General features: G+C 46.4%; 1 protein-coding gene across 1 annotated transcript in view; it reads left to right on the top strand.

Moving 5' to 3' along the window:
- LOC149429383 (sodium/potassium/calcium exchanger 1-like) overlaps nt 1-22,345 on the top strand; it is a gene marked incomplete at its 3' end in the record, with an annotated part of 111,106 nt that overhangs the window by 15,365 nt on the left and 73,396 nt on the right. Inside the window, exon 2 of the mRNA XM_089666469.1 lies at nt 7,338-8,534. Within this exon, the coding sequence (XP_089522595.1) occupies nt 7,515-8,534 (1,020 nt within the window). The remainder of the gene's footprint in view (nt 1-7,337; nt 8,535-22,345) is intronic.

Below are 22,345 nucleotides of genomic sequence, written 5' to 3'. Positions count from 1 at the left end.
GTGAATCACTGTCAGCACAGGTATGAGGAAAGATTAGAGGAACTGAATTTATACTCACTTGAGAAGAGGAGATTAAGGGGGGATATGATCTCCATGTATAATATATAAGGGGGATATGATCTCCATGTATAATACATAAGGGGGATATGATCACCATGTATAATACATAAGGGGGATATGATCTCCATGTATAATACATAAGGGGGATATGATCTCCATGTATAATATATAAGGGGGATATGATCTCCATGTATAATACATAAGGGGGATATGATCTCCATGTATAATATATAAGGGGGATATGATCTCCATGTATAATACATAAGGGGGATATGATCACCATGTATAATACATAAGGGGGGATATGACCACCATGTATAATACATAAGGGGGATATGATCTCCATGTATAATACATAAGGGGGGATATGATCACCATGTATAATACATAAGGGGGGATATGATCTCCATGTATAATACATAAGGGGGGATATGATCTCCATGTATAATACATAAGGAGGGGATATGATCTCCATGTATAATACATAAGGGGGGATATGATCACCATGTATAATACATAAGGGGGATATGATCTCCATGTATAATACATAAGGGGGATATGATCTCCATGTATAATACATAAGGGGGGATATGATCTCCATGTATAATACATAAGGGGGGATATGATCTCCATGTATAATACATAAGGGGGGATATGATCTCCATGTATAATACATAAGGGGGATATGATCTCCATGTATAATACATAAGGGGGGATATGATCTCCATGTATAATACATAAGGGGGATATGATCTCCATGTATAATACATAAGGGGGGATATGATCTCCATGTATAATACATAAGGGGGGATGTGATCTCCATGTATAATACATAAGGGGGGATATGATCTCCATGTATAATACATAAGGGGGGATATGATCTCCATGTATAATACATAAGGGGGATATGATCTCCATGTATAATACATAAGGGGGGATATGATCTCCATGTATAATATATAAGGGGGGATATGATCACCATGTATAATACATAAGAGGGGATATGATCTCCATGTATAATACATAGGGGGATATGATCTCTATGTATAATACATAAGGGGGGATATGATCTCCATGTATAATACATAAGGGGGGATATGATCTCCATGTATAATACATAAGAGGGGATATGATCTCCATGTATAATACATAGGGGGATATGATCTCCATGTATAATACATAAGGGGGGATATGATCTCCATGTATAATACATAAGAGGGGATATGATCTCCATGTATAATACATAAGGGGGGATATGATCTCCATGTATAATACATAAGGGGGGATATGATCTCCATGTATAATACATAAGAGGGGATATGATCTCCATGTATAATACATAAGGGGGGATATGATCTCCATGTATAATACATAAGGGGGGATATGATCTCCATGTATAATACATAAGGGGGGATATGATCTCCATGTATAATACATAAGGGGGATATGATCTCCATGTATAATACATAAGGGGGGATATGATCTCCATGTATAATACATAAGGGGGATATGATCTCCATGTATAATACATAAGGGGGGATATGATCTCCATGTATAATACATAAGGGGGGATGTGATCTCCATGTATAATACATAAGGGGGGATATGATCTCCATGTATAATACATAAGGGGGGATATGATCTCCATGTATAATACATAAGGGGGATATGATCTCCATGTATAATACATAAGGGGGGATATGATCTCCATGTATAATACATAAGGGGGATATGATCTCCATGTATAATACATAAGGGGGGATATGATCTCCATGTATAATACATAAGGGGGGATATGATCTCCATGTATAATACATAAGGGGGGATATGATCTCCATGTATAATACATAAGGGGGGATATGATCTCCATGTATAATACATAAGGGGGATATGATCACCATGTATAATACATAAGGGGGGATATGATCTCCATGTATAATACATAAGGGGGGATATGATCTCCATGTATAATACATAAGGGGGGATATGATCTCCATGTATAATACATAAGGGGGATATGATCACCATGTATAATACATAAGGGGGGGTATGATCTCCATGTATAATACATAAGGGGGGATATGATCTCCATGTATAATACATAAGGGGGGGTATGATCTCCATGTATAATACATAAGGGGGGGTATGATCTCCATGTATAAATACATTGTTGGTTCATATAGTGAACTTGGTGTAGTTATTCACCCTGAGATCATCACAGAGGACAAGGGGGCGCTCTTTACGTCTGGAGGAAAAGAAATATAATCTCCAAATACGGAAATGTTTCTTCACAGTAAGATCTGTGAAAATGTGGAATAGACTCCCTCAAGAGTTGGTTGTGGCCAGCTCAGTGGATTGCTGTAGGAAAGTCCTGGATTCTTTCTTGGATGCACAGAATATAACTGGATATAATATTTATAGGTAAAGTTGATCCAGGGAATATCCGGTTGCCTCTCGGGGGATCAGGAAGGAATTTTTTCCCTGCAGGAGCAAATTGGATCGTGCTTTGCTGGGTTTTTTTTGCCTTCCTCTGGATCAACTGTGGGTTTAGGATTATAACTTTATTTTTTTTGTAATTATTTTTTTTATAAGGATGAGTTACGTTACAAGGGAATACAAGTTCCAATAACATGCATGGACAGCGCCATTTTTTTTTTATTCCTAGACTAAAAGAAACCTTTGGAAGAACACGGATCTAGGTGTTAGGTTTCTGTGGTAGTGAGCCCTTATAGAAAGCCCAGGGTGCAGATTCTGAGCCCCAGCCTGCTTCTTCACCGGGGCCCCCCGATGGTGCTGATGGACTTGCAGCAAGCTGGAAACAAGTCATGCCCAGGTGACGATGTGGAGGCCACTCACATATGAAGAGTACAGATGGCAGGAGACAGAAGAGGATCTGGGAAACAAGCCAAGGTCAGGGTGGGTGGTAGGCAAGCACAAATGGTAGAGGAGACCGGGGTCGGTACGTGGGAAGTCAGACATGGAATACTAGTAATGCAAGACAAACCAGGAGCTCCGAGAAACTGGGAAGTTGCTCAGGCCACACAGGACTGCACTGAGCATGTCTTATATAGGGAAGCAGACTGGGAGGCAGGCCAGGAAGTGATAGAAGGGAAAGGGATATAAATCCACAATAGAACAGGTGAAGCCCATAGATGAACACAGAAAGCCAGCAGCACATGTGAATAAAATCACAGGTCTAACCAGGGGCGGACTGACCATTAGGAATCTCGGGCACTGCCCGAGGGCATGGTGTCAGTAGGGGGCCCCATGAGATGCCCCTGGTACCTTTTTCATAGGCTTTTTTGAGTTTGGGCAAGCACACAGGGGCCCCATGATCCCCTATTGCCCGGGGGGCCCCATGAGTTGTCAGTCCGCCCCTGGGTCTAACACTGCAGCAAGGAGGGATTTCATAGGTAGGAAACTTCAGGCCAAACCATGACAACAGATGCTGAATTTCAAAGCCAAAAGTGGCTTTTTTTAGGGTGCAACACAGCTGTCCTTTGATGATTTTGCTTCTTTTGAGAAAATATAAATGTGGGCTTTCATATTGGCTTCACGTTTAAAGTGGTGTAAAGCCTTAATATTTTTTACCTTAATACATTCTATGCATTAAGGTAAAAAAAAAACTTTCTGTGTTGCAGGATCCCCCACAGCCCCCTTTTACTTACCTGAGCCCTATCGCAATCCAGTGCTGTGCATGAGAGCAGCAGCTCTCCCGGCTCTGTCCCTCCTTACAGGGCAGATTGTTAGGGGTGGGAGCCATTGGCTTCCGTTGCTGGTAAAACTCTGTGCCTATGGATGCAGACAGTGGGGCTCAGGAGCAAGCACACAAAAGGGCCCCCCCAGGAAGCGGCTTCCTATGAAGGCACTGGATGAAGAGGAGGAGCCAGGAGCACACGTGGGGGACCCGAGAAAAGGAGGATCCAATGCACCGTTGCACAGAGCAGGTAAGTACGATATGTTTGTTATTTTAATTACCAACTTGCCGTGCGGCCGCTGTATATAAATGGCCGGACAGTGGAAGTCCAGGGGCGAGTTGCCGTTCATAAACAGCGCCCGCCATTTTGGTGCCTGCTGTGTCTTCAAACTGCATTAACCACTTCCCGTCCGGCCCATGTACATAAATGGCTGGACGGGAGCAGTGCAGGGGTGGGTGGCCGTTTCTAAACGTCCTCCCGCATTCCCTGCTTGTGCATGCTCCCTGGGAGCACACAGCACCACGATCATGTGTCCACTGTGTCCTCCAGACACAGTGGAACACCGATCACTGTACGGGACCTCTGGGTGAGGTCCCGATCACGTGATCACTGATTGGCCAATCAGTGATCACATGAATAGGTGTAAGCAAAATGTCACTTCTGACATCATTGCTAACTACGTGTGAAATCTGTGAATGATCACAGAGATCACATGCTACAGGGCTATTCACAACAGCCTTGTACCATGTGACAAGCTGTGACCAATCACAGCTCACACAGTATTTCTCAATGGCTGCAAGAATGCAGCCAGAGAGAAGGAGAAATGATTGCTTTTACAGCCTTTATGGGTGTAAAAGCAATCAGTGTAGAAAAAAAAAAATCTTCATCACCCCCCACAAGTAGTACAGTGTCATTATGGTGACACTGTACTGCTAGGGTGACAGTATGTAAAAAACAAAAAAAACCCATAAATAATAATATAAAAAAATAAAATAAAAATGTAAAAAAAAATTTTTTTAAATTATAATTTTTGGTTATAAACTAATTTAGGTTATTTTTTTTTTTCTAAAAAGATAACTGAATACATTTTGGCCAAGATTTATGAAGAAAGATTATTTATTTGCAAAATGTTATAAGAAAAACACTTTTTTTCAAATTTTTTGGACTTTTTCATTTATATAGCAAAAAAAAAAAAAATCCCAGTGGTGAATAAATACCACCAATATAAAGTTTTATCTGTCTCAAAAAAAATGCTAAAAAATTCATATGGGTACAGTGTTGCATGACCGCGCAATGGTCATTCAAAGTACGACAGCGCTGAAAGTTGAAAATTGGCCTGGACTGGAAGGGGGTGAAAGTGTCCAGACTGGAAGGGGGGGGAAAGTGTCCGGACTGGAAGGGGTTAAAAAATACCAAGCTTTACAATCTCTTAAGTCCATTTAGTAACTATTCAGTAACATGAACCTAACACATAGATTTCAGTGCTTGCTCCTTGGCATTACTCTTCAAAGTTTTAGTTTTATAAGTTTCTTTTTGCAGAACTTTGACTACTAGTTTTGTTCTCTCAACAATTTTATGAGCTATGATATTTGTTCCCTTGCGTTTTAGACCCCAGATTTTTATCTGTTATCATAATAATATATATTAATGTTGTAATTGGGATCTAATTATTATTATTATTATTATACAGGATTTATATGGTGCCAACAGTTTGCTCAGCTCTTTACAATATAAGGGAGACAGTACAATTGCAATACATTTCAGTACAGAAGGAATAGGAGGGCCCGGATCATGGAGCTTACAATCTAAAGGAAGGGGGAGGTGTTACAAAAGGTGATAGCTGCGGGGGATGATCTGGCGGAGGTGATTCAAGTACAGTTCTTAGGTGGAGGTGGGGTTGGTTTCCCTGAAGAAGTGAGTTTTCAAAGACTGCCTAAAGGCAGACAGGGTGGGGGCTGACCGGACATGCTGTGGTAGGGAGCAGGGGCGGACTGACCATTTGGAAACTCGGGCACTAACCGAGGGCCTGAGGTCATTAGGGGGCCCCATGGGATGCCCCTGGTACTTTTTTCATAGGCTTTTTTGAGTTTGGGCAAGGACACAGGGGCCCCATGATCCCCTATTGCCCGGGGGCCCCATGAGTTGTCAGTCCGCCCCTGATAGGGAGTTCCGGAGGATGGGAGAGGCTCTGGAGAAGTCCTGGAGGCAAGCGTGGGAGGAGGTGATGAGGGAGCTAGAGAGGAGGATATCATGGGAGGAGCAGAGTGGGTGATTTGGGCGGTATCTGTGGATGAGGTTGGTGATGTAGCTAGGGGTAGTGTTGTGGACGGCTTTGTAAGCTGTGATTAGTATTTTGAATTTTATACGCTGGGTTAGTGGAAGCCAGTGGAGGGATTGGCAGAGAGGGGCAGCAGTCGGTGATCGGTTGGAAAGGTGTATGAGTCTAGCAGCAGTCGCTGATCAGTTGGTAAGGTGTATGAGTCTAGCGGCAGTCGCTGATCGGTTGTTAAGGTGTATGAGTCTAGCAGCAGTCACTGATCGGTTGGTAAGGTGGATGAGTCTAGCAGCAGTTGCTGATCCGTTGGTAAGGTGGATCAGTCTAGCGGCAGTCGCTGATCGGTTGGTAAGGTGGATGAGTCTAGCGGCAGTCACTGATCGGTTGGTAAGGTGGATGAGTCTAGCAGCAGTCGCTGATCGGTTGGTAAGGTGTATGAGTCTAGCGGCAGTCGCTGATCGGTTGGTAAGGTGTATGAGTCTAGTGGCAGTTGCTGATCGGTTGGTAAGGTGGATGAGTCTAGCGGCAGTCGCTGATCGGTTTATAAGGTGTATGAGTCTAGCGGCAGTCGCTGATCGGTTGGTAAGGTGTATGAGTCTTGCAGCAGTCACTGATCGGTTGGTAAGGTGGATGAGTCTAGCGGCAGTGGCTGATCGGTTGGTAAGGTGTATGAGTCTAGCGGCAGTCGCTGATCGGTTGGTAAGGTGTATGAGTCTAGCGGCAGTCGCTGATCGGTTGGTAAGGTGTATGAGTCTAGCGGCAGTCACTGATCGGTTGGTAAGGTGTATGAGTCTAGCGGCAGTCGCTGATCGGTTGGTAAGGTGTATGAGTCTAGCAGCAGTCGCTGATCGGTTGGTAAGGTGTATGAGTCTAGCAGCAGTCGCTGGTTGGTTAATAAGGTGGATGAGTCTAGCGGCAGTCACTGGTTGGTTGGTAAGGTGGATGAGTCTAGCAGCAGCATTCATAATAGACTGAAGGGGGGATAGCCTGTGTAACGGTAGACCAGTGAGGAGGGAGTTGCAGTAATCAAGGCGGGATATAACCAAGGCGTGGATAAGTTGTTTTGTGGTGTCATTGGTCAGGAAGGGGCGGATTTTGGAGATGTTCCGGAGGTTGAGGTGGCAGGATTTAGCCAGTGAGTGGATGTGGGGCCCAAAGGAGAGGTCAGAGTCTAGGATTACGCCTAGCACCCTGGCATGAGGGGAAGGACCAATGGTAGTGCTGTTGATCTTAATGGTAAAGTAAAGATTGGATATTTTAAATCTGATTTGTGTGTATTAACTCTTTGATTTTTTTTTTATTAGGCTTATCTGGGATGCCCAGTGGAACCCCCCAAATTTAGCAAATAGTGCAAAGGCCAAGCCAAAAATGAAACACAAGCATAGGACAATATCCAGCATCTTTCCCTAGGTGACGAATCATTTTGTTGAAGGCAGCAGCTTTTTCTGGCTCTTGGTCTTTTAGCCAGAAGGGCTGTAACAATGCATCTACACAGAAGAAAAAGACTTCAGCTGAACCGAATCCTGTTCATAGTTTGTGTGATGTTCCTTTGTTCCCTATATCAGCTATCGGTTGACCAAAAGATGAATTTAGAACCTTGGCCAGAGACAAATTTGGAAAATCCTAGCTCAGTGAAAGATGATACAGCAGAAACGACCACGAAAGTGTCTGCTAGACAAGTATTAAACCATACCACCAGCACCACCACCACCACCACCACCACCACCAGCAGCACCACCACCAGCACTACCACCTCTACCTCAGGTCCATCTACAGAAAACGTAACAGAAAGGACCAAAACCAGACACTGTATTTTCGTGGACCCGGATCCCATAACGCCTATTGTTAAACCAAGAACCACATCTCCTGTTTCCACAACCACCCCAAAACCCACCAAACCTCCATTACCTCATGCCAAAGGAGAATATCCTCGGGATCTGTTCAACATAGAGCAACGCAGAAGGGGCTGGGTTTCACTGCACATCTTTGGCATGATGTACGTATTTGTGGCCTTGGCCATTGTCTGCGACGAGTTCTTTGTTCCAGCTTTGGGAGTGATCACGGAAAAGCTACAGATATCCGAGGATGTGGCTGGCGCCACATTCATGGCGGCTGGTGGTTCCGCACCTGAACTTTTCACCTCCCTGATCGGGGTGTTTATTTCCCACAGTAATGTTGGCATTGGAACTATTGTGGGTTCTGCTGTCTTTAACATCTTGTTCGTGATTGGAACTTGTGCCCTGTTCTCCAGGGAGATCCTCAACCTTACGTGGTGGCCTCTGTTTAGAGATGTCTCATTTTATATTCTTGACTTGATCATGCTGATCATCTTCTTCCTAGATAATGTCATCCTCTGGTGGGAGAGCATTTTACTCCTCAGTGCCTATGGGCTATATGTCTTGTTCATGAAATTCAACGTCCAGGTGGAGGACTGGATGAAATCACAGCTTTCGAAAAGGAAGCGACTTGTAAAAGTAATGGCGCTGGAAGACACAAGCAAGGTTTGTAGCTATGACTAACTTTCATCACATACCTGTTTTGGGCTTATGTTATGTTTTAAGTGTTGCCTGTTGAAAGAAACTTTTTTTTGGGCAGGGAAATGTAATTTTGTGAAAGATTTTGCATTTTTGAGCGTGAAATACATGGGTTTCCTGCACATGTGCACACACGGGGGTTGAGCCTGTGATACAAGTTTCAAAACTTTGCTGTGTCTGCACAGCTGCGGGGGGAATCTCCTGGCCGTGGCCATCTTAAGAAAGTGCAGATGACTCATGTAGCATTTACTTCCTGAAATCCATCCGCCCTTAGATCAGGCATGCAGGCAGGAGGATGTGCTTAGCTGAGAAAACCCCTCCTCCCCTCATGAAGACTCTTGGGACATATGATATCATTTGCCTAGGCCAGAAATGTAAAATGTTTAAAACAACTAAATATGGTATACTGATATACAGCATAAGAATTAACCGCCTCCCACCTGCCATATAAGGTAATGACGGGCGCAAGGTGGTTCTCTCGTTCTGGGAGGACATCATATGACGCCCTCCCACTCTAAACCTGCGTGCGCGGCTCCGGGAGTGCACAGCACGGCGATCGGTGGTGCGCTGTGTCCCTCGGAAACAGCGGATCACCGATCAATGGAAATAGCTTAAGATGTTGGCTCGGTCATGTGATCAGCTGTGTCCAATCGCAGCTGATCGCATGTAAATAGGGAAATGTCGGTTATCGGCATTTCTCTCCTCACGAGCTGTCACGCTGACAGGAGAGGAGAGCCGGTAATCAGCATTCCTCAGAGGGGACATGTACACTGATCATCAGGGCACTGATGATCAGTGTGCCCTGATGATCAGTGTAGCCCCAGCAGTGCCACCTGTCAGTGTCCATTAGTGCCAGCTGTCAGTGCTCATCAATGCCACATCAATGCCAAATATCAGTGCCTACCAGTGCACATCAATGCCACATATCAGTGCCCATCTGAGCTGCCTTTCAGTGCCACTTATCAATGCCAGTCAGTGCCGCCTATCAGTGTGCATCAGTGCTGCCTATCAGTGCCAGTCAGTGCCGCCTATCAGTGCCATATATGAGTGCTGCCTTTCAGTGCCCATCAGTGATGCCTGTCAATGCCCATCAGTGCCACCTATCAGTACCTATCAGTGCAGCCTATCAGTGCCCATCACTGTAGCCTCATTAGCGCACATCAGTGAAGGAGAAAAATCACTTATTTACAAAATTTTGAAACAAAAATTGAGAAAAAACTTTCTTTGAGCACTAATCTTCACACTTACCCCTAAACATAAATTCTCTTTGCAATTTCCCATCTTCCAGTAAAAATCCCCCCTCCCAGCTCAAATCCTCTCCCTCCCCAAATCCCCCCTCCTAACACAAATCCTCTACCCCTCAAATTTGTCCTCTCAGCATAAATCCTCCATTTCCCTCCAAAGCCCCCTCTCCTAGCACTAGTCCTCCCCCCATATTTCCCCTCCTAGCACAAATCCCCCAATCATCCCTACAAGCACAAATCTTCCTCCCCCCCAAAAACCCCTTCTTAACACAAATCCACCATCCGAGTACAAATCCCCCTCATTCAAATCACCCCTTCTAGCATAACCCCCCCAAATCCCCACCATGCCCAGGGCAACTGTCACTCCTGCCCGCCCCTTGTCCCAGCCCTGGTGTGCGCATGATGCCTAAAAGTGCATCTCACGTATGCACCTAGACCCCATAGCAAAACACTTCCCCTGGGATGTGTGACATAGACATACAAAGAGGCAACGGGGGGTGCCTACATCAATATCACATACAGGGCTGGAAGAAGGGGTGGAAGGGAGGGGCGGCTGCCCTGGGCAGTGGTTTACTGTAAGGATGGGGGCTCCTTCCTTCTGTTACTAGGCTGACAGGAGTAGTGGCAGCGGCATCACTACTCCTCTCAGCCCAGCTCTGGGAGTGGTGAGGAGGGAGCTGGGAAGCGGTGCGGGCTGTGTTCTCTCTTCCCCTCCTTCCTGCCTTTTGTTATGAGACTGTGTTGGAAAAACTGCCACTTTCAGGTCAATGCAAAACCTGACTGACAGATCAGGAGCCGTAGAGAGATTTTGACATGTGACTGCTGGGTATAGGATCCTCTAAGCTTGCACATCATGAAGGAAGGGGACGAGGGGGCGTATTTTGCCATCTTTGCCCTGGGCACTGGATGACCATGTCCTAGCCACTAAAATGGTACTAAACCTTTGCAGAAGTCAAGGAATGTTCTTCAATTGTAGAAGAGGAAAGGGTGAGAAAACAAGAGGGAAAACTTATTTTCATTGGTGATGCTCTGCTTTAAATTTAAAGTGATACTAAACCCCGGACCCTGCATTCACTATATCTGGTCTCCCCGGACCCTGCATTCAGTATATCTGGTCTCCCCGGACCCCGCATTCACTATATCCGGTCTCCCTGGACTCTGCATTCAGTATATCTGCTCTCCCCGGACCCCGCATTCACTATATCCGCTCTCCCCGGACCCTGCATTCACTATATCCGCTCTCCCCGGACCCTGCATTCACTATATCTGGTCTTCCCGGACCCTGCATTTACTATATCCGCTCTCCCCGGACCCTGCATTCACTATATCCGCTCTCCCCGGACCCTACATTCACTATATCTGGTCTCTCCGAACCCCGCATTCACTATATCCGCTCTTCCCGGACCCTGCATTCACTATATCCGCTCTTCCCGGACCCCGCATTCACTATATCCGCTCTCCCCGGACCCTGCATTCACTATATCCGCTCTCCCCGGACCCTGCATTCACTATATCTGGTCTCCCCGGACCCTGCATTCAGTATATCTGGTCTCCCCGGACCCTGCATTCACTATATCCGGTCTCCCTGGACTCTGCATTCAGTATATCTGGTCTCCCCGGACCCCGCATTCACTATATCCGGTCTCCCCGGACTCTGCATTCACTATATTTGGTCTCCCCAGACCCTGCATTCACTATATCCGGTCTCCCCAGACCCTGCATTCACTATATCTGCTCTCCCCGGACCCTGCATTCACTATATCTGCTCTCCCCGGACCCCGCATTCACTATATCCGCTCTCCCCGGACCCTGCATTCACTATATCCGCTCTCCCCGGACCCTGCATTCACTATATCCGCTCTCCCCGGACCCCGCATTTACTATATCCGCTCTCCCCGGACCCTGCATTCACTATATCCGCTCTCCCCGGACCCTACATTCACTATATCTGGTCTCTCCGAACCCCGCATTCACTATATCCGCTCTTCCCAGACCCTGCATTCACTATATCCGCTCTCCCCGGACCCTGCATTCACTATATCCGCTCTCCCCGGACCCCGCATTCACTATATCTGGTCTCCCTGGACCCTGCATTCTCCCACAGTACACAGAACATGGAAATGCAATTATTTTAGTAAATATAAACTGCTAAATACCTTTTCTCATCAGCAGTTAGAGCAGTCATGTGACTTCAGCAGAGCGCTGGTTAAAGCTTGCAGGAGGAGTTTTCTTTCTGCTCCAGAAAAATGTGAAACCCTTGACCCTCTGTCTGGACAGTGCTGATTGGCCCTGTGCTAATCACATGCACTCTCCCAAGAAAAAAAAAAACCTCTCTAGCAATACACACCAAGCTGAGCATGTGCATGTGTCTGCGGATTCAGTTTGTATCAGGTGGTCATTTGAACAAGAGGAGGGGCAGAGAAGACAGGATCAAACAGCCTTTTTACACAATGCGGAGGATTAACCCCTTAGGTTCCACAGTGAGTATAACCAGCATGCTTTGCTGCATCTACAGACTGATTGTACTGTGGGGGGTTTAGTAACACTTTAATATTTATTCGTTGAAAAAAAAATCGAAGGATCTTGGATGGGAGTTCAGACTTCGGCAGATGGTGAAGGTCCCACTGACTTCTAACATACAGGGGATTATTTACTAAAAGTGCACGGTGCAAAATCTGGTGCAGCTCTGCATAGAAACCAATCGGCTTTCAGGTTTTATTGTCAAAGTTTAATTGCACAAGCTGAAGTTAGAAGCTGATTGGCTGCCGTGCACAGCTGCACCAGATCCTGAGTGCTCCAGGTTTAGTAAATCTCACCCAGAACGAAGCATCAGAATGTGAATTCTCAAATCCTCCCATCTGCGGCAGCCGTCAGAAGAGGTTCTCACTCTTTCACCTACTCTGTGGAGAGTGCAACAGGAGAAGTGAGACTTGAGAAAGAATTTCAGTGAGTCCGTTGAACTATTGGAATCTAGTGGAAGCGAGGGAATGATTTGGTTTACCAGAATGTATCCAGAAGTGAAATCTGTTTTGGGTTTGCCAGTGAATGAATGTAAGTCGTATCTGCAAATAGGCATTGGGGTGGATTTACTAAAGGCAAATAGACGGTGCACTCTGCAAGTGCAGTCGCTCCCGAGCTTAGTAAATGAGAACGCTTCACTTTACAAAGAATACCCAATCACACGCAAGAATTAAAATAAAAGGCACTTTTTTCTTACATGTGATTGGATGATGGAGGTCAGCAGAGCTTCCGCTCATTTACTAAGCTCTGGAGCAACTGCACTTGCAGAGTGCGCCGTCTATTTGCCTTTAGTTCATCAAACTCATTATTTCCAACAGTTCCAATAAATTAAACTTGTGTCATATATTGATTAATATTGTAATATATTGATATACTTTGGCATCATCTTAGGGTCCCAGGCGCATTTTTGAAATATTAACCCCTTGTCCTTGTGCTGGGATCGTATTAACAATCAGGACACGGAACTCCCAGTTCCAGGTCACCTGATTGCTGTAATAGCCTCTAATGGGCTATCACAGTGACCACAGTGACTGATCACTGTGATGGCCTCTGATCGGCAATCACAGTGATCACAGTGACTGATCGCTGTGATGGCCTCTGATCGGCAATCACAGTGATCACAGTGACTGATCGCTGTGATGGCCTCTGATCGGCAATCACAGTGATCACAGTGACTGATCGCTGTGATGGCCTCTGATCGGCAGTCACAGTGATCACAGTGACTGATCGCTGTGATGGCCTCTGATCGGCAGTCACAGTGATCACAGTGACTGATCGCTGTGATGGCCTCTGATCGGCAGTCACAGTGATCACAGTGACTGATCGCTGTGATGGCCTCTGATCGGCAGTCACAGTGATCACAGTGACTGATCTCTGTGATGGCCTCTGATCGGCTGCCACAGTGATCACAGTGACTGATCGCTGTGATGGCCTCTGATCGGCAGTCACAGTGATCACAGTGACTGATCGCTGTGATGGCCTCTGATCGGCAGTCACAGTGATCACAGTGACTGATCGCTGTGATGGCCTCTGATCGGCAGTCACAGTGATCACAGTGACTGATCTCTGTGATGGCCTCTGATCGGCAGTCACAGTGATCACAGTGACTGATCGCTGTGATAGCCTCTGATTGGCTATCACAGTGATCAGTCACTGTGAAGCCCATCCCCATGTTTTCTGAATGAATCCCAGTTCTAGGTGACCTGACTGCTGTAATAGCCTCTGCTTGGCTATCACAGTGATCACAGAGACTGATCTTTGTGATGGCCTCTGATCGGCTATCACAGTGATCAGTCACTGTGAAGCCCGTACCCATGTTTTCTGAATGAACCCCAGTTCCAGGTCACCTGATCGCTGTAATAGCCTCTGATTGGCTATCACAGTAGTGACAGTGACTGATCGCTGTGATAGCCTCTGATCGGCTATCACAGTGATCACAGTGACTGATTGCTGGGATGGCCTCTGATCGGATATCGCAGTGATCACAGTGACTGATCGCTGGGATGGCCTCTGATCGGCTATCGCAGTGATCACAGTGACTGATCGCTGGGATGGCCTCTGATCGGCTATCGCAGTGATCACAGTGGCTGATCGCTGGGGTGGCCTCTGATCGGCTATCGCAGTGATCACAGTGACTGATCGCTGGGATGGCCTCTGATCGGCTATCGCAGTGATCACAGTGACTGATCGCTGGGATGGCCTCTGATCAGCTATCGCAGTGATCACAGTGACTGATCGCTGGGATGGCCTCTGATCGGCTATCACAGTGATCAGTCACTGTGAAGCCCGTACCCATGTTTTCTGAATAAACCCCAGTTCCAGGTCACCTGATCGCTGTAATAGCCTCTGATTGGCTATCACAGTAGTGACAGTGACTGATCGCTGTGATAGCCTCTGATCGGCTATCACAGTGATCACAGTGACTGATCACTGTGATGGCCTCTGATCGGCTATTGCAGTGATCGCAGTGACTGATCGCTGGGATGACCTCTGATCGGCTATCGCAGTGATCAGTCACTGTGAAGCCTGTCCCCATATTTTCTGAATGGAGGGGAGAGATACATCGTTTCTCCCTCTCTCTCCTTGCAGAGAGAAAAAAATAATTGTGTGTAAAATAGTAAAAATAATAATAATAGTAAAAAAAAAACTGATCAAGGTTTGATCTAGGTCAGTGCCAGGGTCAGTGTTTGGGTCAGGGTCAGGGGCGATGTTTTTTTGGACAGGATATTTTTAAAAATTCGTATCAGTATCAGTGACAGTGTGTTTTAGGTAGGATAAAAAAAAAGCAAAATGCGCACTATTGTTTCTGGGCTGTACCTGCGGCAGAACTACCAGGGTTGCAAAGGTTGCACTTGCAACCGTGCCCTGGAATAAAGATGGCAGGAAGAGGGCCTGCTGCAGAACCTGTGAAAGGGTCCCACTGTGGGATCGTAGTAACAAATCCTGCGACGGGAGTAAAGGTCCCCGGACACGGAGGGATGGGACACTAACGGAGGGTTAGGGGGGGCCCTTAATGGTTTGTGGCACTGGGGCCCTAAAGGTTACGCCTCTGGGCTGTACTGCGGTACAAACAACTAACATACACCTATGTGGTATCAGTGCGATCGTCAGGAGCAGGAGAATTTATTTCGGGTTGTTCTTTGCTGGTAGGTGATGATAGTAGCAGGAAATATACAGCTACATTTTAAAAAAGTTTTTTTTTTAATATTTTCGGCCAATTTTCCTTTGATAATGAAAACAAATCAGGAGATATCCATCACCCTTTACCACCATAGAAAGCCCAATTTGTCCTGAAAAAAACAAACAAATGCGGTATAATCCACCTGGATACACAAAGTCGTTGTGATGAGATGTACGATTACAAGAACACTCGTCAAAGTTGCAAAATTGTGCTTAGGCATTAAAGTGTTACTAAACCCCCAACAGTACAACAGTCTGTAGATGCAGTAAAGCATGCTTGTTATACTCACTGTGGAACCTAAGGGGTTAATCCTCTGCATTGTGTAAAAAGGCTGTTTGATCCTGTCTTCTCTGATCCTCCTCTTGTTCAAATGTTCACCTGATGAGACAGACTGAACCCCTGGTCACATGCACATGCTCAGTTTAGTGTGTATTGCTAGAGAGGTTTTTTTTTTTTCTTGGGAGAGTGCATGTGATTAGCACAGGGCCAATCAGCACTGCCTGGACAGAGGGAAAGGGGTCCTGCATCCTCCTAGAGTAGAAATAAAACTCATCCTACAAGCTTTAACCAGTGCTCTGCTGATTTCACAAGATTGCTATATACTGCTGATGAGAAAAGGTATTTAGCAGTTTATATTTACTAAAATAATTGTATCTCCATGTTGTATGTACTGTGGGAGACCAGATAGAGTGAATGCAGGGTCCGGGGAGAGCGGATATAGTGAATGCAGGGTCCGGGGAGAGCTGATATAGTGAATGCAGGGTCTGGGGAGAGCGGATATAGTGAATGCGGGGTCCGGGGAGACCGGATATAGTGAATGCAGGGTCCGGGGAGAGCAGATATAGTGAATGCAGGGTCCAGGGAGAGCGGATATAGTGAATGCAGGGGTCTGGGGAGACCGGATATAGTGAATGCAGGGTCTGGGGAGAGAGGATATAGTGAATGCGGGGTCCGGGGAGAGCGGATATAGTGAATGCGGGGCCGGGGAGACCGGATACAGTGAATGCAGGGTCCAGGGAGAGCGGATATAGTGAATGCAGGGGTCCGGGGAGAGCGGATATAGTGAATGCGGGGTCCGGGGAGACCGGATATAGTGAATGCGGTGTCCGGGGAGACCGGATATAGTGAATGCAGGGTCCAGGGAGACCAGATATAGTGAATGCAGGGTCCGGGGAGAGAGGATATAGTGAATGCGGGTCTGGGGAGAGCGGATATAGTGAATGCGGGGTCCGGGGAGAGCGGATATAGTGAATGCGGGGTCCGGGGAGAGCGGATATAGTGAATGCGGGGTCCAGGGAGAGGGGATATAGTGAATGCAGGGTCCGGGGAGAGCAGATATAGCGCATGCAGGGTCCACGAAGAGCAGATATAGTGAATGCAGGGTCCGGGGAGAGCGGATATAGTGAATGCAGGGTCCGGGGAGAGCGGATATAGTGAATGCAGGGTCTGAGGAGACTAGATATAATGAATGCGGGGTCCAGGGAGAGCGGATATAGTGAATGCGGGGTCCGGGGAGAGCGGATATAGTGAATGCGGGGTCCGGGGAGAGCGGATATAGTGAATGCGGGGTCCGGGGAGAGCGGATATCGTGAATGCGGGGTCCGGGGAGAGCGGATATAGTGAATGCGGGGTCCGGGGAGAGCGGATATAGTGAATGCGGGGTCCGGGGAGAGCGGATATAGTGAATGCAGGGTCTGGGGAGAGCGGATATAGTGAATGCAGGGTCCGGGGAGAGCGGATATAGTGAATGCAGGGTCCGGGGAGAGCAGATATAGTGAATGCAGGGTCCGGGGAGACCGGATATAGTGAATGCGGGGTCTGGGGAGAGAGGATATAGTGAATGCGGGGTCTAGGGAGAGCGGATATAGTGAATGCAGGGGTCTGGGGAGACCGGATATAGTGAATGCGGGGTCCGGGGAGAGCAGATATAGCGCATGCAGGGTCCACGAAGAGCAGATATAGTGAATGCAGGGTCCAAGGAGAGCGGATATAGTGAATGCAGGGTCTGAGGAGACTAGATATAATGAATGCGGGGTCCAGGGAGAGCGGATATAGTGAATGCAGGGTCCGGAGAGAGCGGATATAGTGAATGCAGGGTCCGGGGAGAGCGGATATAGTGAATGCGGGGTCCGGGGAGAGCGGATATAGTGAATGCGGGGTCCGGGGAGAGCGGATATAGTGAATGCGGGGTCTGGGGAGAGCGGATATAGTGAATGCGGGGTCCGGGGAGAGCGGATATAGTGAATGCGGGGTCCGGGGAGAGCGGATATAGTGAATGCGGGGTCCGGGGAGAGCGGATATAGTGAATGCGGGGTCCGGGGAGAGCGGATATAGTGAATGCAGGGTCTGGGGAGAGCGGATATAGTGAATGCGGGGTCCGGGGAGAGCAGATATAGTGAATGCGGGGTCCAGGGAGAGCGGATATAGTGAATGCAGGGTCCGGGGAGAGCGGATATAGTGAATGCGGGGTCCAGGGAGAGCGGATATAGTGAATGCGGGGTCCAGGGAGAGCGGATATAGTGAATGCAGGGTCCAGGGAGAGCGGATATAGTGAATGCGGGGTCCGGGGAGAGCGGATATAGTGAATGCAGGGTCTGGGGTTTAGTCACACTTTAATATTTGTTTTACCCCCAGGCAGAAAGTAGTTAAATTCCATCTCCAGCCATCACTTTTGATTGGTAGAATTATTGTTAGGTTTTTATCTCCACTAGTGTCTTTTTTTGGAGGAATTTCCCCTCAATTCCTGTCTGGAATAAAAGAGATTGGAAACATTTTACACAGGAGTACACCCCCCCCCCCCCCCCCCCCCGAAAAAAAAAGTATTTTCAGTAGACAAGGCAAGGGTTCAAACCTCTAAATATGTTTTTAGACCTTCCTGTGCTTTGTGGTGACAACCAGCACCCCACGTGTATGGGTGTCACAAGACTAGGAAGTGAAAGAAAATTCCTCCAGTGGGGTCACAGACAGAAATAGCACAATCCCCCACCCCCACTAAAATAAAAAATTCCCCCCTAGCACAAATTCCCTCCCTCCTCTACCATACTATCTTTTCTAGAACCCCATAAATCCTACTTTCTAGCCCAAATCCTCTTCCACCATCCCTCCAAATCACCACTCCCCAAGTTTCCCCTCCTAGAACAATCCTTACCCCCTGCCGCCCCCCATATTCCCCATCCAATACAAATCCCCTCCCCCCGATCTTCTTGTTGTGCTCCTAACATATGTCACATTTACCAGCCCCTTCCTGTCCCGCATGAACACAACGAGTGATTGGTTCTGATCATTCTCTGTGTTCATTCGTAGCTGAAGCATAGTCACATTTACCAGCCCCTTCATGTCCCGCATGAACACAACGAGTGATCGGTTCTGATCATTCACTGTGTTCTTTCGTAGCTGACGCATAGTCACATTTACCAGCCCCTTCATGTCCCGCATGAACACAACGAGCGATCGGTTCTGATCATTCACTGTGTTCTTTCGTAGCTGACGCATAGTCACATTTACCAGCCCCTTCATGTCCCGCATGAACACAACGAGCGATCGGTTCTGATCATTCACTGTGTTCTTTCGTAGCTGACGCATAGTCACATTTACCAGCCCCTTCATGTCCTGCATGAACACAACGAGCGATCGGTTCTGATCATTCACTGTGTTCATTTATAGCTGACGCATAGTCACATTTACCAGCCCCTTCATGTCCTGCATGAACACAACGAGTGATTGGTTCTGATCATTCACTGTGTTCATTCATAGCTGAAGCATAGTAAACTGTAGGTTTTTTTTTAGAAGGGGGGGGGCTGTCAGGTTGGCTGTATGGGGCCCCGTGGTCTCTAACAGATACAGATCATACCCGGAGTTTAGATACAAGGAAATCTATACATGATGGTCACTTCATATGTTCAGGAAACATTGTCACCCGTGATCAAATCTGTGTGAGCCGATCAGAGAGATTTGTTCGATCTTCATGTCGCCCGGTGTCACCGATGCAATTTATTATTTTCGGGTTAAACCTTTCCTGATGTATTTCAGTATTAATTGTACAGGGCATGAAAAATGGTGTTTGACATGTGCGCTGCAATGGGTCGATCCTCTGTAACGGCATAGCTGGGGGGTCGTTGTGTTGTACAGCCGGCAGTGCAAATACTGGGCGCCGTGACTTTGTATTTATATCCGAAACCGTCCCATTCATCGAGTCGTTCACATCCGACAGCTACAGAGCGGCCAGCATGATATCAGTGAGTGATGGGGGGTCGTTCCAGGGAGAGGCAACTGTAAAGGATTAATCGACCATGCAAAGAACCCGACCCTGTAATGTGAACTGTCCGGGCTCCTCTGGTGACCACCTTCAATTTAAAGGGTTAGTTCACCTTTCCTGCACATTTCACCCACTCCAGTACCCCCAATACATTACATAGCACAGATCAGCTCTCTAAAAAGGTGCAGCCATTCCACTCCATTCCCATCCAAACTGCGGCCCTACGCTTGCTTTTATCTGGCCCTTGGGCACTATTTCATCCACTGGCACCAATGATGGGGCACAATTCCTCCCAATCACACCAACAATGGGGCCCACTGACACCAATGATGGGGCATAATTCCCCCTACTGACACAAATGATGAGACGCTATTCCTCCCAATGACACCAACGATGGGTCACAATTTCTCCCAATGACACCAACAATGAGGCGCAATGACACCACTGGTGGGGCATTGTTTTTGCTCCACTGACATTGGGACCTTTTCTACTCTCAATTGCCCCCACTGGCACCAATGATGGGGCACAATTCCTCCCAAGGACACCAACAATGGGGCCCATTGACACCACTGATGGGGCATAATTCCCCCTACTGACACAAATGATGGGACGCTATTCCTCCATATGACACAGCTGATGTGGCACAATTTCTCTCACTGACACCAACGATGTGGCACAATTCCTCCCACTGACACCAAACATGGGGCATTGATTTTGCTCCGCTGACATTGGGACCTTTCCTACTCTCACAGGTCACAGTCCGGCCCTCCTTAAGGACAATAAACTGGCCCCTTGCCTAGGAAGTTTGGAGACCCCGCTATAGGCCATGTGCAGCTTCTGTGCAGTACAGTCTGTAGATGCAGGAAAGCATGCTTGTTATATTCACTGTGGAACCTAAGGGGATAATCCTCCGCATTGTGTAAAAAGGCTTTTTGATCCTGCCTTCTCTGATCCTCCCCTTCTTCTACTATCCCCAATCCATCTGCTGATAGATCAGAGCTCTAGGGGTCACTCTGCACATGCTCAGGTTAGTGTATACGGCTAATTTTTGTTTTCTCTGGCTATGAATAAAGTTTTTTTTTTTGCTGAGCACGAGAGTATATGGTGAAGAGCCGGCAACTCGTTCTCCTGGTAAAACTTTAATAAAAGGTACAGTGTGCAAGTTACACCAGCTTACGCATTTCGGTAAAAACCCTTATTCATAGCCATTGGGGTTTTTTCTACTGAGCACGAGAGTATACGGTGAAGAGTCGGGAACTCGTTCTCCCGGTAAAACTTTATTAATAAAGGTGCAGTGTGCAAGTTACAGCAGCTTACGCGTTTCGGTAAAAACCCTTATGCATAGCCATTGGTTATGCATAAGTGTTTTTTTTTATTGAGCAAGGTTCTTTTTGACTGATCATGAGAGTATCAAGTGAGGAGTCGGCAACTCGGTCTCCTGATAAAACTTTATTAATAAAGGGTACAGTGTGCAAGTTACAGCAGCTTACGCATTTCGGTAAACAAAAAAACCTTATTCATAGCCATTGGATATGAATAAGGGTTTATTTTTAACTGAAACGCGTAGGATGCTGTAACTTTCACACATCGTACTCTTTATTGATAAAGTACTTTTATCGGGAGAACGAGTTGCCGACTCTTCACCTTATACTCTCGAGCTCAGTAAAAAAAAAAACCTTACTCAGTAAAAAAAACCCTTATTCATAGCCAATGGCTATGAATAATGGTTTTTACCGAAACGCGTAAGATGCTGTAACTTGCACACTGCACCTTTATTAATAAAGTTTTATCGGGAGAACGAGTTGCCAGCTCTTCACCACATACTCTCGTGCTCGGTAAAAAAAACCCCAATGGCTATGGATAAGGGTTTTTACTGAAACGCGTAAGATGCTGTAACTTGCACACTGTACCTTTATTAATAAAGTTTTTACTCTCCTGCTCAGTAAAAAAAAACTTGTTCAGTAAAAAAAAAAAACCTTTTTCATAGCCAATGGCTATGGATAAGGTTTTTCTCTACAACGCGTAAACGGGTGTAACTTGCACACTGCACCTTTATTAATAAAGTTTTATCGGGAATATTAGTTTTCGGCTCTTCACCATATACTTTCATGCTCAGTAAAAAAACACCCCAATGACTATGGATAAGGTTTTTCTCTGAAACACGTAAGTGCTGTAACTTGCACACTGTACCTTTATTAATAAAGTTTTATCGGGAGAATGAGTTGCCAACTCTTCACCATACACTCTCGTGCTCAGTAAAAAAAAACCTTGCTGATAAAAAAAAAAAAAACCCTTATTCATACGGTTAAGTTTTTTTTTTACTGAAATGCGTAAGCTGCTGTAACTTGTACACTGCACCTTTATTAATAAAGTTTTATTGGGAAAATTAGTTTTCGGCTCTTCACCATATACTCTCGTGCTCAGTAAAAAAAAAAACCTTACTCAGTAAAAAACCCCTTATTCATAGACAATGGGTATGGATAAGGTTTTTCTCTGAAACGCGTAAGCTGCTGTAATTTGCACACTGTACCCTTTATTAATAAAGTTTTAATGGGAAAATTAGTTTTCGGCTCTTCAC

The sequence above is a fragment of the Staurois parvus genome, unplaced genomic scaffold, assembly GCF_062004578.1.
Source record: "Staurois parvus isolate SC_StPar_1 unplaced genomic scaffold, SC_StPar_1.0 ptg002726l, whole genome shotgun sequence".
Taxonomy (NCBI): Eukaryota; Metazoa; Chordata; class Amphibia; order Anura; family Ranidae; genus Staurois; species Staurois parvus.
Note: the sequence above shows the minus strand (reverse complement) of the source record. Positions and strands in the feature narration are given on the sequence as shown.